At 66.4% G+C, this 16390-nt stretch overlaps 1 protein-coding gene across 1 annotated transcript; it reads right to left on the reverse strand.

The window, feature by feature from the left end:
* Nucleotides 1-57: 57 nt before the first annotated feature.
* On the reverse strand, nt 58-14038 carry LLGL1 (LLGL scribble cell polarity complex component 1). The gene is made up of 23 exons (XM_032431686.1): nt 14027-14038; nt 13202-13362; nt 10962-11043; nt 10744-10874; nt 9553-9711; nt 9311-9473; nt 9096-9231; nt 8737-8791; nt 8421-8575; nt 8124-8347; nt 7831-7898; nt 6646-6799; nt 6464-6568; nt 5580-5872; nt 5218-5365; nt 4839-4992; nt 3086-3378; nt 2396-2660; nt 2104-2218; nt 1811-1923; nt 1413-1533; nt 1176-1255; nt 58-608 (listed from the first exon to the last, which is right to left on the reverse strand). Exons 1-22 carry the CDS (start codon nt 14036-14038, stop codon nt 1177-1179), a joined length of 3186 nt encoding a protein of 1061 aa, XP_032287577.1. The 3' UTR covers nt 58-608; nt 1176.
* Nucleotides 14039-16390: the final 2352 nt, after the last annotated feature.

Below are 16390 nucleotides of genomic sequence, written 5' to 3' on the forward strand. Positions count from 1 at the left end.
ATTAAATGCTTTTATTTTCAATATTAAAAATCAGTATTTTTAATATTAAAACAGCGCTAATCTTAACAAAATGACAAGAAAAAACCCCCAAGGTACGATCTACAGGAAAACCCATCCTGACCGGCCCTCCCAACACGCGCACACACACACACACGCGCACACGCACACACTCCTGACTGGACCCCAGTCGTGGGGCAGCAGAGCTCCCAGTCACATACGCACACACACGTGCACTCGTGCACAGACTGGGGGGCGGGGGTGGGTGCTGGCCCAGGAGCAAGTACCAAAATAGTTTTAGAAATGCCTGTCCAGCCCGGCACAGGCGTTAGAAAAATATTCTTTGCAAAGGGAATGGGGAAGGACGGCGTGTTGAGTGGGAGGGGGCGTGGGCTTGCCAGCCCCAGCTGTCTTCTCCCCGTGGCACCTGGCCCCCAGGTCACCAGCGGCCCAGACGAGGGGCCGCTGCGAATCTGCCCCAGGCCCACAGCGCCGTCCCGGCCCCGGCTGGAGGCCACAGGTTAGCAGGTGTGGGTCTATGCGAAGGGGCCAGGGGGTCCTGGATCCCAGCTCTGAGCAGGGCAGTCGGTAGCCGAACGGTTTTGGCCTTCCTGGTAAAAGAAGAGAAGAGGGGTCAGCGAAAGCCAGGGAGGCCCAGAGGGGCAGATGGCCTCGGTGCAGGGGGCCCCCACGCTGCCTCCAGCCATTCAGGGGCAAGGGTCCTGCAGTGACGGCCGGAGGTGGGCTTGCTGAGCCTGAGCACGGCCCACATCCGGCCCACTGAGGTGAGGGTTGGCAGCGGTAACCCCAACAGCAGAGGAAGAGGGAGCTGGGGCACAAGGCCAGGCTGTGTGGGTGGGAGCACCAGGCAGCCAATAGGTGGGGCAACCTATGCGTCCCAGATGTGGACCCCAGATCCAGGACCCGCGCCCCGGGCTCCCCGGGCCTAACCCGACCACGTGAGCCTGGGGGGATCAGCTGCCAAGTGGGCTGGCCGACCCAGCCCCCGAGCGCCCCGCTGCCACCACTCCGAACTGGTTTGCTCTGGCCCCATTCCCAGCACCCCCCCTGACATCCAGGGGCTGACAGGCCGGCCATGTTTTTCTAAGACTCTGGTATGCAAATCAGGGCTGTCGAACAGTAAGCAGCAGGTGAAGCCGGGCCCTAAGCCTGCACACCTCATTTGATCAGGATGGCGCAGGCTCGAGCCTCGTCTTCCGCCAGGTTCCTCAGATTCTTCTCAGATTCCTCTGAAGAGCTGGGGGGAGGGGGGCGGTGATCAGAAAGTCCTGGGGCCCGGCCTTTCCTCGGGCCTCTGTGCCCAGCTCTGACAGAAGGGAGGCCGAAGGGTGCGAAAGGGAGGCTGGGGAGCCAGGGGAGCCCCTCCCGCGGACCCGCCCGCCCACCTGCCTCACCCCAGGAAATCCTTCACGTCCTCCACCGTGACGTCCCCCGTCGTGTCCAGCGTGGTGTCCGCACTGGTGGCCGAGTCAACGGACATGGGCGAGAGCATGGCCTCAGGCGGCTCTGGGGTGTCTGCACGGAGGAAGGGATCAGGCCCGTGCCTGGGGCCCTGGGCACCCACGGCCCTCCACCTTCCAGCCCTGGGGACCTGAGGACCCAGACCCCAACCCAGCCCACAGTGAGGCTTGGGACCACACGCCGGCCTCCAGCCCTCTCCTGCCCGGCCTGCTCCACCCCGGGCTTCCAGCCACGGCCAGGCTGCTGCCTCCCACGGAGGCCTGCCCCCATGCCCGAGCTGGAGGGCGGGGGAGGGTCCTGCCACTTTCATTTCCCACCCAGTCCCCCTTACCGGCTCCCTTGCTGCGGCCAGGATCGGGGCTTCCATCGCGGCTCCGGGAGGCCAGGACGACGCCCGGGGTCCCATTAGCCTGGCTCAGCTTAGGTGATTCTCGGAGCCTGTAGCTGCAGACACGGGGCCGTGATGGGGGGCCCGGGAATGCCAGACCCTGCCCTCCCTCTCCCGGGCCCCAGGACCAGAGACGGGTGCCACCACGGAGGGCCACCCTCGTTCCGTGCAGAGTCAGGGCACGGGGATGAGACCAGCCGTGGTGACAGGCCTCCTGGGCCAGGCCCTCCATGCACCTGGCGCGGGTGGTATCTCGGGGCCAGCTGATGTCCAGACAGCAGAGCGGCTCTGTGATGTTCCGGGCGCTCAGAGAGAAGCGTTCAAACTCCGACGGAGAAATCAGGTAAAAACCTGGGTGGGCGGGCGGAGTGGGGCGCAGTCAGGGGCGGGACTCCGACCACAGCCCCCTCAGCGGCCTCCCCGCCCGCCCCCCCGTCCCCGGCCTCGGGGTCCCCCCCTCTGCCGCCACTCCCCAGCGACCCTCCCGGCCGCGCTCAGGCCGCCCGGCCCAGGAAACCGCCCCCTCACCCTGGCCGTGGCGCGTGAAGACGCAGGAAGCGATGCCGCTGATGTCCTCCTTCCGGATGCAGGAGTAGTGCACCTGGGGCCGCAGGCCGGGCACCGAGAACACGTGCACGTCGCCCAGGTTGGTGAGGCAGGCCAGGCAGGTCTCCGCGTAGTCCTCGCAGGCCACGCTGGCAAACGTGGCAAGTGCCACCTTGCGCACGCGGCAGCCCTCGTGGGCCGTCAGCTTGAACTTGGTCTTGGCGCTCACCTTGGGTAGCGTGAACACCTGGCGGCGGGCGGGCGGCCGGTGAGCAGGGCCCATCACCCCCGGCCACAGGGCTGCGTGTGCCCGGGCGCCCACCCACCCCAGGCTGCCCTCTCCTCACACTCCACGCAGGCTTCACGCCGCTCCCGGAACCCCCCCAGGGCCCCGCCATCTGCGGCCAAACCAGCCACGCTGGGCGGTAGGTGTCGGGGGACCCACTCGGATCACGCCCTCCCACCAGCAGAGCCCCGAGGAGCGCTCAGAGCGCCCTGGCGGGGACCCAGGGAGGCAGGAGGGTCCTGAGGGGCCGCGGCCGGCCAATGAAGCTCTGTGCTAGCTAGGGGTGTCTCGGGGGGTCTCAGCAGACAGCGGGTACAGGCAGGGCAGTCTCTAGAGGGTCCGGCGGCATGAGCGCGCGAGCCGGGATGGTCTCCGCGGGTGCTTACCTTGAACTGCTCCTCAGACGCGATGAGCACGGCGTGGCCGCCCTGCATGTCGGGGGCCTGGGCCAGGTCCCGGGAGGCCTCGTAGGGCTCGGGCAGCGGGCGGCCGCGCCCATCCAGCACGGCGATGGCCACCACGGGCGCGCGGTGCATCAGCTGCACCTCCTTGCCCAGCACGGCCTCCACTGCCCGCTCGGGCCGCTTCTCGCCCCCCGCCGGCGGGGGCACCTCCAGCGCATAGGCGAACACGGAGCCCGAGTTGGTGCCTGCCCACATGGTGGGCCCGTGGTGGGCCGCTGCGGAACGGCGGGCCGGTGAGGCGGGCCCTGCCCTCCTCTCCCGAGGCCCCAGCACTGCTCCCCTGCTGTCCCACGCATCCCCGGGGGGCCCGAGGCACCTCCTGTGCACTGCTCACAAAACGCGGGGCCTGCAATACGGCCCCCCTGCAGCAGGGGGAACGGCCTCGAAGACGTCAACAGGCACCCCGACTACACCCGGGCCTCTCCAACCCCGTCCCGCCGCACCCCCCGCCCCCGAGGCCTACCGACCGCCTCGCAACCACCCTCAGCCCGCAGATGTGCTCCGGCAGGCCGCGGCCCACAGCCGCACGCGGAGCCCTCGGGCCTGGGCACAAAGGAACCGAGGCCCCCGGGGCCGCCGTCTGGCCAGCTTTCCCCGTGTGAGCTGAAACTCCGGGGACAGAATTGGGAGCTGAATGCGCGGGAGCCCGCGGGAGCCCGCAGGAGCCCGGGGTCACTGCCACGTGCCCTTGATGAACTGATGGCCCAGTAGCAACCGTCAGGGGGAGCCAAACCCCAGGGAAAAGTCAGCGACTCAACACGCCGCCCCGACCCATGACACCCAGCAGCTGGGAAGCTGCGCCCCCAGCAGCTGGGAAGCTGCGCCCCCAGCAGCTGGGAAGCTGCGCCCCGTCGGCCTTCTCACGGGGACAGCGGAACACGGGAAAGGCCGCGGGGCTGCCATGTCCACATGCTGAGAAGACCCACTGGACAGAGGATCCCCACCATATAAATGACACCAGGAGGGGGATGCTACCCTCTCAGACTCGGGGACCGGAAGTCGCCTCAGTGAGATGCCAAGTGCAGCCCGACTAGATGCTGACCCGACATCAACTAAAGAAGGCAATTTTGAGACAAGTGGAGAAAGGCGCCGTGAACCCAGTGTGACCGGGACCAGCGTCGGTTCCGCAGGGTGCGAGGCGGGGACCCCGGCTGTGGGTTACGCTTGTTGGACACACACTCAAGTCCTCACTTAAACGACGAGTGTGGGGTGGGGACAGGTGCGGCAGCCGCAGATGGCTGGAGGCACCAGGCTGGACGTCGGGGTGACCGGACTCCTCTCTAGTGCTGTGTATGGTTGAAATTCTCCATCACACGAGTTAGAAATCAATCCGTGAAGCAGTCCCGAAAGCCAACCGCGTCACCCTGTAGAGGACGCTCCCAGGCCCCCCGGCAGCCTCCCAGACACGTGCCACCGCAGCCCTCGGCGCTGGCCGACCCCCGCACCCTCCTCCCCGAGATCTCGGGCTCCCTTCTCCCCGTTCGGGCCTCAGAGGCCGGCCTGGCTCACTCCCCAACCCCATATACAGGCGGAAATCCCAGGGGGGCCGTTTGGGGGGCCAGCTCGGGCATGCAGTAGGCTTCCCCACCTCCCGGAAGGCGCGGTCCCGCCCCCTCCCCCATGGCCTACATGGCCAACTGAGGCCCGTCTCTGCAGCCCATCCCCCAGGTCTCACCATCTCGAAGGAACGTGTCGGCGAAATAGAGGCAGCGGACGACGCCGGAGAGGGAGTCGTCGGCGGAGCGGGGCTCGATGCGGCGCTGCACCGGGGTCATGTCCACGTCGTGGGGGCAGGCCTGCTCAGCCAGCTGTGCGTTGGCCTCCTGCAACTGGAGGGGCAGCGGCCTCCAGGACGCCGCCTTCCCCGCACCCTGCCGGTGCCCCCCCACCAGGCTGGCGCCCGGCACCCTCCCCAGCCCGCCCTGATCATCCTGGCCGGGGCGACCACAGTGAGCGGACACCGGGCTTGGGGGCCGAGGCCGGCCGGGCTCCGTTGCTAGGCCGGGCCCGGAGCGGCAGACCCGCGGCACCTCGGCGGCCCGGCCCCAGCTCACCTTGCTGGTGGCAGTAGCGGCCCGCTTCTTGCCCGAGACTCGGCTCTTGCGGATGCGCCGGAAAGACTGGCGCAGAGACTTCTTGAGGGACTTCACCCGGGACAGCGGCCCCTCCATGGCCAGGGAGTCGTTGGGGTGAAGTGTGCACCTGTGGCCGGCAGACGACAGCTGTGCCACCGCAGAGTCCCAGAGCGGCCCCTGCTCCTGCTGGCCCCGGGGCTCAGGACCGCGCAGCTGCCGAGGGCTTTCAGGTCACCCCACCTTCACCAGGTCAGATCTTAGAAGGGGAAACCGAGGCCCGGGGGGGTGGGGAGTGCAGAGCCCGCCTGCCTCCCCGGGCTCCGGGCCCGCCCCCTACACACCTGGCCAGCACTGGGCTCCTGCGCTGATAGTCGAACAGGCCAAAGCCGTGACTGGTGCCAAAGGCCACGAGGCTCCACTCGGCGTGGAGCGTGACAGCGGTGACGGCAGCTGGTGGCAGGCACTGAACCAGCACTCGGGGCTGGAAGCCAGCAGGCCACGGCAGCGGCCCCGTGCGCGGACTCAGCCGCTCGTGGCCCTTCCACGTGAAGCCCTCTCGGTCCTGGAGGAGGTCCACGCTGGCCACGCTGACCGCCTGCTCCGAGGGCACATCACTCAGCTCCAGCACCAGCACCTGAGCCCAGAGCCGGGGCGGGGCAGGGGTCAGCATGGAGGAGGATGGCACTGGCCCCGTCGGAGCCTGCAAAGCCCCCTCCACGGTGCTCCCGGTATCGTCTCTAGTTCATCTACTTAATAAGCACTTACTGAATGCCTACTGTGTACCGGGGCCTTCACTGAGCACTGGGGACACAGCGGTGACCGAGACCCACTGCCTTGCCTTCCAGGAGCCAAATAGCCCACCCCCCCCCAAGCCGGTCTCCACTCAGTCATAAGCACACACCGAGCACCTTGTGCATGCCGCGCGGGTGCCGCTGGCCTTTAGAGCGAAGTCCTCCCCACTAGCTGGTCTCCCGTTTAGCAGTAAGTCCCCACGGAGCACAGATGCGCCGCGTGAGTGCCGGGGGCACCGCGGTGACCGAGCCCCACCGGCCCCAACCCTCCGTGGTTCCCCAAGGGCCAGCCTCCAGACTCAAGGCCCCCAGCAGGTTCCACCCCCTGGCTGGACTCACCGCAGCCATGCCCACCTGGAGCCCCACTCTAGCTCAGACCCACTTCCTCCAGGGAGCCCTCGGAGACCGGAACCCCGAGGGCAGCTCCGCCTCACCTGGCCTGCGGTGCCAGCCACCACCATCTGGGCCGTGTACTTGCACAGTGCCACCTTTTGCACCCCAAGCCGAGGGTCGTCACTGTAGGGGTCGAAGCAGCCCACCTGGGGGGGGCAGGATGGAGTGAGGACTCGCCGCAGGGCTGGGACCAGGTCCCCAGGGCTGGGCGGGGGGGGCCCACCTTGCGAAAGGGGGGCCAGTCGTCCTCGGCGGCCTGGGCCAGGCTGTCGGCGTGCTCGCAGTCTGTCTGGAAGAGGCCAGCCGTGCTGAGCTTGTACAGCGGCCGCAGGGCCACGCCAGACGCGTCCCAGAACCGCACGGTGCCGTCCTCGTGGCTGTGGGGAAGGAAGGCGACATCAGGCCCGCCCCGGGGCCCCCAGCATCTCCCCGGCCACTCATCCGGTGACCACTCACGGAGCACCTACTGCAGATGCCGAGCACTGACCAGACTCGCACTGCCCGCAGCAAACAGGAGGCATCTACTACAGAGAGCAAACACATACTGAGCGCCTACTGTATGCCAGAGCCCACGCGCCTGGGCCTCTCCAACAGGGTGAAAGGTGTGGAAATAATCACCAGCGTGACGGGCAGCAGAGCGGATAACGCAGGGGAGAGAGGACTACAGGCGCGTCCGGAGAAGCGACCGGGGTTAGCCCAGAGCAGAAGGAGCAGCTGGGCCATGAGGCAGCCATGCAGGCAGAGCAGCAGGAAGCCTGGGGAGGCTGGGAGGAAGCAGGGGGCAGGAGCAGACAAATCTGGGGTGCAGCCTCAGGACACAGCTGCAGGGCCCACGTTAGGGGCCTCTGCGCAGTGGTGCAAGCCCAGAGCCAGGGTGTGAAAAGGTGCCTGGGTCTCTGGGGCTGGCTGGGACACTTCCAAAGCCACGATTAGGACTTCTCCGGCAGGGAAGGGGACCCTGCAGCCAGAGGCCCGAGGGTCCCAGCACAGGCGGGAGGCAGGGGCAGGGCAGGAAGTTGGGGCCTGAGTCATTGGGCACGTCAGCGCCCGCCAGGCCCAGGCTGGGCTCTCTAGCACCTGCCCAGGGCAGATCGGCGTGGGCCAGCCCAGATTTTCCGGTCCCAGGGCAGGCTGGGTGGGTGGAGCTCAGTTCCAGACCGAAAGGCAGGGCAGGGCGGGGCATTAAACCAGGGCCTAGGGAGGCTTCATCCCAATCCACCCTGCAGGAGAGGGGATGGCCTGGTCCCACCAGGGGCGGGGCCTGACTCACCAGGCAGGTCAGTAGCCACCAGGCCCCGGACAGGCTCTCCCGCACCTGCGGGGGCTGTACCAGGCCCCATCTGTCCACACACACACGCACACACACGTCACACCTGTGCTCGGCCCCCGAACACACGTGTGCACCTACCCGGTCAGCAGCAGCCCTCGCTGCGATGGCTCCTGGGCCAGGTTCCGGCCCCCTGTGATGGGCCAGCTCTGGGAGAGGGGAGCAGAGATCCGGGACGTGGAAGGTCAGGACAAATGCCTTCTCCTCTCCCTGGGCTTGGCACCCAGGGCCCAAACGAACTGCTCTGAGTTCTCTATGGATGCCTGCCACATTCCCCCCTCCGGGCCTGTGCCTGGGCAGAGCCCAGAACACCCTCCCTCCCCAAACACCCGCCCTGCCACGGGGTGCGGGGGGGGGCGGCCCAGGGCACATACCAAGGCGCCAGAGGCAGGCTGCGGGCTCTGCTGCTCGCCAGCGCTCACGATGCGGGCCCACAGCTTGGCGGGGACGTTGGCGACGTGTGCGGAGCAGGTGATAGCAGACGAGTGCAGCGGGGCCAGGTACGGAGCGGGCACGGCAGGCCAGCCGGGCGTCAGCAGGTCGAGCACCACCAGCTCCTCCTCGAGCAGCACGGCCAGGGCCTGGGGCTCGTCGAACTCTGCGGGACCAGGGCTGGGTGAGCCCAGCGGCAGGGGGCGCCGGGCGCGGGGCGGGGAGGGCGGGGCACACACCATCCTCGGGCCGAGTGCTGTGCACCGTGAAGAAGTCGATGATGCGGGAGGTGAAGTCCAGCGTCACCAGGGTCTCGGCCCGGAGCACACTCACACAATGGCGGTCGCCGTAGCTGGCACGGGGCATGCCGCCACTGAAGATGATGAAGTGGTCCCTGCAGGGCCGGCGAGGGAGCCACGTGAGCCACCTGGGCCCCAGGTGCGCACTGCCCAACCCAGGGAGAGCGATGCAGGCCATCCCTGTGCCCCAGAGCCCACCACCCTCCCCGCTGTACACAGCCCCCGACCCACATCGGAGAACCGGCTCCCCACCTACCCAGATTCACAGTTTCGCCACAGAATCTTGTTAATGGCTTTGCAGGGGAAGGGGCCTGGAGGAGTGGGACAGTGTCGGGCTCACTCGCTCGCCGGGACCAGAGGGGCCCCAGGTCATTTCTCCAAGCTTCTCCCGTTCCTATCGTGCCTCCATCGCTCCCCACCTCGCAGCTGCTTCCTGACTCCCCGAGGGGAAGGCCCACTGCCCCACCGCCCCCACACCCCCCCAGCGGTCTCACCTTTGAGGATTGCGCTCGGCACAGGTCCTCCCAGACACCCCCACCAAGGCCAGGCGGCCCCACGTGCCTGAGCTTGGGGTCACTGGTCCACCCCGTGCTCAGGCGGCCTCCCGGCACTCACCGTACGGCGTGGTGGCTGCCGTGGGCTGCGTCATCGGGGAGTGGCCGGCGTCGGCCGCCCACACCGCGTAGCTGCCGTCGCTGTGCGAGCTGACCAGCCTGCTGCCGCTGCGTTCCCAGCACAGGCTCTCCAGCTGCTGCGGGCCAGAGCGGCTGCGTGTGAACAGGGCCGCGGGCGCGGGGCCTCGGCGGCGGGAGCCGGCCTCCCCCACGTACCTGGTTGCCCAGGAAGACACGGTCTGCACACTGAGCCGCCTGGTTCCAGATGACCAGCAGGCCCCGGCTATAGCCGATGAGGATCTTGGTAGGGTCCCGCAGGTGTCCCTGGAGTGACTCCACGGGGCCCAGCGCCTTCCCACACCGGTAGTCGTCCGGCACGCTGCGGAGGGGCCCATGTGAGCTGGCGGGGCCACCACCCAGGCATAGACTGGCTGCCGGGAGGTCCGCCTGCCTCTCACCTTCGAAGAACCTCGTCCGGGGCAAGAGTCTGCCCCTCGAGCAGCGTCAAGGTGGGAACATCCAGGAAGAAGACGCTGCCGCCCTCGGTGCCCAGGGCTGCCATGTCACCTGCCGCCACCAGCAGGACCACTGTGACACGGGCGAGGCCGAGCGGACCACTGCACAGAATGAGGGGAGGCAGGTGAGGGCGCAAGCCCGTGCACCTGCTGAGGAGGGGTGTGGAGGGGGCTGGGCTGCTCCCGGTAGCTCGTTACAGCCCCTCCGCGCTCACAGAGGCCCGATTATCGAGTGGGCTGGCGTGCCGGGAAGGCGACGGTGGAGGCTGCGGGCATCGTAATTAGCTCACTCAATTATTCATCAGGATGTTGGGAAGGAGAGGGATAAAAATAGGCTCCCCAGGTCTTGGAGACAGGCTCCCGAGCCCCTCCCACTCACTAGGAGGGGAAGGCAGGAACCAGGCCAGCGCCTGGGCCAGGACCAAGGGCTCCGGTACACACACGACCCTCCTGAGCCCGACCCAGAAACCCCAGTCACCAGCCCACGGACGGCTCCCTGACCACGCAGTCTGGCAGCCCCAGACTGACCCTGCCTGCAGAGGATGGAAGACCACCCCTGGGGGAGTCCACCCCTGGGTGAGGGCTGGATGTGTGGGGGTATCACCCAGCCCCCAGCAGGAACAGGACAAGCCTCCCACTGAGGCAGTACAGGAACCTTGAAGGGTGAAGGGCTTGCCCACTCTGACCGTTTCGGGAAGGGCCAGCAGCGCCATGGACCAAGAGGCCCCTTACACTCTCACCGGGGATCCAGGCCCACTCCGTTGCCCCCTGGAGCATCCTGCTGGCACCTCACACAGCCTGGTGGGACCCTCCTTGCCCCCAAACCTGCCCTTTCATCCATGCACTTTATGGCCCGCTGCCCCACCCCCAACCATGAAAGGCCCTAGTCGTCGCCAGAGCATGGACACCACCTGCTCACCTCAGACTCGGCCAGAACCCCCTATTTAACACCCGCAAAATCCACATGGCACATCTCTCCAGGACCCGGGCGCAGCTCGGTGGACTCTGCCACCCTGAACCCCGGGGCAGGGGTCCCATGCTCACAGCGCCTCGGCAAAGCTGGCTCCCACCACCTCCATCAGGCTCCCCCCGCCCCGGGCCCAGCCACTCGTCCCCAGACAAGTCCTCCAGTACCTGGCCCCGTCGAAGCCCGGCCGACTCGGTGGCTGGAAGCTGAGCGCCTCCTCCAGGTGGGCGCAGCCGTTGTGGTGGACGATCTCCCAGAGGTGCAGGCTGCTGTCGTCCAACAGGGTCAGGAGGCGGCCCTGGTGGATGAGCAGAGACAGAGACTGGGCTGGTCCGGCCGGGCAGGGCGTGGGGGCCGGGGGGAGCCGGGGAGGGGAGAGGCTCACCTGCCCGGGCAGGAAGTGCATCTGGGTGACAGTGGCTGTGTCTCGGTGCAGGCCAGTGAACTCCACACCGGGGGCACCGTAGCTAAGCAGACAGGTCAAGGGCAGAAGCAGGCACGGGAGACCCTCCTTTCCAAGAACGCTTCCCACGGGCCCCAGCCAGGCTTGCCCTCCGAGGTCCAAGGAAGGACAGCCCTCCTCGCAGAAGCACTGTCCTGTACCCCCCCCAAGATATCCCCAGGCTCAGAGCGCAGACTTCGCTCTGCTGCAAGCTGGTGCTGCCGTATGACCTTTACTTCCTCATCTGCAAGATGGGCTAGTGAGTCGCGCTCCCTCCTTGTAGGGCTGATGCAGGGCGAGTGAGAATACAAACACGCCCAGCACCCTTGGCCCAGGCCTGGCACGTGGCCAGGGGCCCAGGGCGTCAGCCTCAGCCTGTGTCCGTGTGCGTAAGAGCTGGGCCCCGCAGGATGGGATCACACCGGCAGCAAGGCCAGGCCGGGCCTGGGCACGGAAGCCTGGGGCAGAGGAGAGCCCAGGCTGCCTCTTCCCACAGCCCCAGGCCAACCTCCAGCTGCGGGCAAGGAAACCAACCTCCCCCTTGGGCCGGCAGCCAGTGGCCCCCCAGTGCACGGGGAGAGGCCCCGGCCGGCCCATTTCACAGACAATGCACAGAGGTTTGGGAAGGTTGGGAGAGCTGCCTCAAGCGCCTGGGGTCAGTGCCAGGGACACAGCAGCTCCAGGTTCGCCGGGGGTCGGACAGGGGGCCCCAGGAGGGAGGGCTAGGGAGGGGTCAGCGTTGCTCGGCAACGACCCAGGAGCCGCTGCTTTGGAGCTAGAGTTGGGATTCCCTGCAGGAACCAGGAGAACACAGAAGAGGGGACAAAAGAGAGGGCAGGAGCTGCTGGCGGGAACCAGGGTTGCCAAGGAGACGGGCTGCCCTTGAGGGGGAGGGGTGGCTTCCGTGGCCAGCCTCAGTTTCCCAACCCAGGGTGCTGGGCTAGGGTAGTTTGGGGGAAGGAACGAGGGGAAAGAGGAGGGCCCCGGCCTCCTCCTCCGGGGCTGTCTCCTCGCCAGTACATCAGGTTCTTTGTGAGCATGCGGAGCCCGTGCACGAGAAAGTGGCTACCAGAGTCGCACGGCGCAGGGCACTGAGCAAGGGGCTGCAGGAACACGAGACACATGTGGGGCAGGACAGCACCCCAAGGGGCGGGAGCAGGCCAGGAAGTACGACCGCCCCCAGGGCCTGTGGGGGGGGGAGGTTCAGGGCAGGGGGACCAGCTACTGTCCCCTCCCCATCCCATTCCCTGCCCCACGGTGCCCTGGGAGCCCATGGGAGAGGAGGGGCACCCCGGCCCAGCCACACTCCTTAGAGAAGGCAGACTCACAAACCACAGGCCCAGACGCCCACCCCTGCCTGGCCACCCAGCCCTGAGGTGGAAAGACCCCCATGCCCACCCCGCCCCTTTCCAGGCATTGACTCATTTTTCTGCCAACCAACGTCCCCAGTGAGGGTACTAAGAAGCCAGAGGATCACGGGAGCAGGGGTGAGGGTGGGCAGCCTCCACCGGGCCCTCCACCTCGGTTTCCCCACCCAAGGGGCTTCAGGGAGAGCAGCAGGGGTGGGGTTCTCCGTGGCAGGCAGGAAGGCATTCAGCTGCCTGCTTGCCCCCACCCCACCCCCACCCCGCGCTGGCAGGAAAATGCCCGCTTTGTGCGGCTCACACGGCCCATTGTGCAGCCACCAGCGTCCAGGTGGGGGCCGCGCCGCACTCACCATGCTGAGCCTGGCACGGCCCCCGGCCCCTCGGCCGAGCACATGTGTCTTCACGTTCACACACTCATGTGTGCCTGGTCACCAGGGCAAGGCCCGCCGGCCGACCCTGGCCCACTCGCCACCCTTGCTGGGTACCGCGCCTGGCCGGCCTCCCGGCCCAGCGTCCCCGGTCAGTTGCTGGAACGGTGGCAGGGTCGCCTAGGTAACTGGCTGGCTGAAATGCAGCGAGGGACAGCTGTGACCGCTGCAAGCTGACCCCTCCCCCACAACCACTTCTGTAAGGAAGAGTCTCGGGGGCAGGAGGCCGCACCAACCTCCACCAGGACCGGGGCACCAATGGTGGCCTCCCGGGCTGGGCCGGGCCCAAGGAGCCCGCACACGGGGCGGGGGTGGGGGGTGGGGGGTTGGGGGTGCTGCGAGCAGGACGTCCCGACGGGCCCCGAAGGCCTCGGTTCGCAAAGGATACATCTTGACGGCCCCAGACCTGGTGCCGATGGCCATGATGCGAAGCTCCGGGTCGAAGGCCAGGGCGCTGGGCTGGTTGGGGAAGCCATGCTCCACAGTCTGCAGGGAGGGGGGCGGGAGGGCATTGGCAGCGGCGCGCGCGGTCCCTGGCCCACCTGAGGCCTACCCCAGGGCAGCCTCCAGACGAGCGCAGGCACAGAAGTCGACCCTACCCGTCCCACAGAGTGGGGCTCTGCACCCCACTCCTGGAGGCGAGGTGCCATGCTGTCTGAGGTCCCATATGAAGTGCATGCACTCCCCACAGGCCCCACGCGGAGATCGGAGGGCAACACCCAGGATCAGCTCGATGGAGGCTCTTGACCCTCCCGCTCCCCCAGGGCCTCTCCTCCTGGCAGGGCCAGTCCCAGGGCAGACCCCTGCTTGCCAGGTTCTCGCTCCTTCCTTCCACCGGCTCGTGCTTTCGTCCATCTTCCCACATCCACCACGGAACTCCTACTCATCCCCAGAGGCCTGCCTGGAGGGGCTCCCGCCCCATCCTCAACACCAGTGCGGGACACCACAAGTGGGCCCAGCATCCCCAGACCAGTGCCTCTGCAAGACACACATTTCAAAAGAAACCCTGGTCCCAGGCCTGTTGCCCCAGCCTCCCTGCTGCTTCAACCAATCCAGGCAGGGACTGAGCCCTCAATGAAGCCTGCTTGGACTCGGGCTGATCACAACATTCTCCAAGCCTCAGTTTCCCATGTGGGCACTAGGGGCAGTGAGCCCACCTGAGGACAGAGTCGCCCATTTGGCTGGGAGGGCGGGGAGAGCTTCCCTTTCCCACCAGCCTCGCCATGCCCATACTAGAGCTGACCAGGCCTAGCCGGTCCCATCCTCTGCTCAGGGCCCTCTCGGAGCTCCCACCTCACCACCTGGCCCCTCTCTGTCCTCGTCTTCCCTCTCTCCCCCAGCTTACTTGACTCCAGGCCCAGTGGCCTTCTGCTCTCCTCCAATTTACTAGGCAGGCTCCTGCCTCAGGACCTTTGCATCTAGATCTGTCCCTTTACCTAAAACGTGCTTCACCCAGCATTGCCCAAGGAGGGCTCCTCCCCATCACTCAGGTCTCAGCTCAGGAGTCACCTCCTCAAAGCCCTCCCTAAACCACCCTGCTCTAGCAGCCTCCCTTTCCCCACACTCCCTACCCTCGCCATACTTTATTGTATCCCCGGCACTGGCCATCATCCAAACTGCTGCACATTTCATTCTTTTGCTTTGGCTTTTCACTGTCTCCCCCACGAGTATACCAGCACCCCGAGTGAAGAGGCATTTGTCCCTCTTGGTCACCATGATGTCCCCAATGCGTAGAAGGGGCCCCTCACACAGAAGGAGCTCAGGACTGTTAAACTGACATAGAGTGAATATCCCACCGGCAAGCTGTGGGCAGGACAGGGATCTGGATACAAGACAGTCCAAAGTCCATGCTTGCTCCTGACCCTCCCAACCACTCGGGAATCTGGGACCTATCTGTTCTCTAGTGATCACCTATCTCCTGTTGTGACCAAGCTCCTTGCCCCAAACTACACCAGTGCTGCCCACTCAGAATGGGGCATCACTCTCCTGAGCAGGGAGCCCTCGGCTTCTGCCGACCCGGGGCCAGCCAGGAGGAGCCAAGCCTCCCTACCATCTATCTCAGGTCTCCACTCCACACCCCGACTCACTGGCAGACTCACCTGCCCCCACCATCCTTCTCCTCTAACCTCACAGAGGCTCACGCTCACAGCCACCCAGCGCACGTAGGGGACCAGCTGGGAGACCCTGGGCACCAGCCACCCTTCTGGGCCCCAGAGGGGCCACTTCAGCTCCGGCCATCCCAGAGCTTTCTCCTGAACAAGAGTCTCCTCGTGTCTGGCTCAGGACCACAGCAGCCCTTCCGAAAATCCCTGCCCTTCAAGGCTCAAGTCAAATTTCATCGACAAGGGGCCACAAGGACAGAGTGCCCCAGCGCACTCTGTGACTTTGGGCAAGTCGTCATCCCTCTCTGAACCTCAATTTTCTCACCCGTATGACGGGGATAATAACTCTAATCCCCAAGAGCAGTGAGGGGCTGTGCAATCAGAGGTTCGGAGTAGAACTGAGGCCAGAAGCAACACCCCAGAAGTTTGCAAGGGAAAGGCTGGGCCCTGGATCTACCATACATCAGCGCAAAGGTTGGGGGGAGGAGGGAGCTGAAGGCAGCCCCTTTTCCATGGCCCCCTCTTGCCCTACCCAGGAAAAGAAAGGAAGGAGCAACCACCTCCACCTTGGCCCAAAGGACAGGTCAGCTGGCCCCTATGATACAGGGAGCAAGAGCCCACAGCAGGGAAAAAGGTGGCTCCATTTCATAGTAAGGGAAACTGAGGCCCCAGGAGTTGAAGGGTAGTTGCCTGGAGCCCCCAGCAGAGCAGGGCAGGTCAGAGCCCCCAAGGCAGAGCCTAGGGCCTTGGGGGAGGGGAGGAAAGGAACATGGAAGGGATTTCCCAGCCCCACCCCCCAACATCTGCCTCCATTCCTCACCCCTCCCCACTGGCCTGGGTGCGAAAGCAAAACAAACTGGGGCCCTGGGCTGCCCCAAGGGCTGAGTGGGGCTCTGAGGGCCCCCAAAGGAAGAGAGATAAAGAGACAGAGCGAGAGCCAGAGTGAATTCCAGAGACTGCACAGAGACACATGTAGGCGGAGAGACACGCAGGGAGAGAGAGGCAAAGACTCAGAGATGAAGACAGAAAGAGATCAAGGAAGGCAGAGAAGGGAACGCAGAGGCACACAGGGACAGAGGCAGACCCCAGACACAGAGGCACAGGCTGAGGATAGGGAGGTGATCACGGACAGAGACAGGGGCAGAGACCCAGAGACGTGCAAAGAGTCGCAGAGAGACAGAAAGACACACAGACCCAGGTACACGGAGACCCGCAGAGCCAGGGCCAGTGAGGCCCACAGGGACCCGGAGGAGCTGACTCGGAAAGTCATCGAGGGACCCAGACCCACCCAGAGTCCGAGAGTGGAGCAGGGGAGGAGACGAGAAGTGGGGCCCGCCGAGGGGCGCGCGGCCCGGTCCCCGCGCCGCGCCCCAGCTGGGCGCCCCCTCCCCCCGGCCCGACGTGGCTCCGGCCCCTGGGCCCCCGGCTCGGGCCCCCGGCCCGCCCCCTCCCGCCCTCTGCCCGAACCGCCGCCG

Source organism: Phoca vitulina, unplaced genomic scaffold (genome assembly GCF_004348235.1).
Source record: "Phoca vitulina isolate PV1807 unplaced genomic scaffold, GSC_HSeal_1.0 scaffold47, whole genome shotgun sequence".
Classification (NCBI taxonomy): Eukaryota; Metazoa; Chordata; class Mammalia; order Carnivora; family Phocidae; genus Phoca; species Phoca vitulina.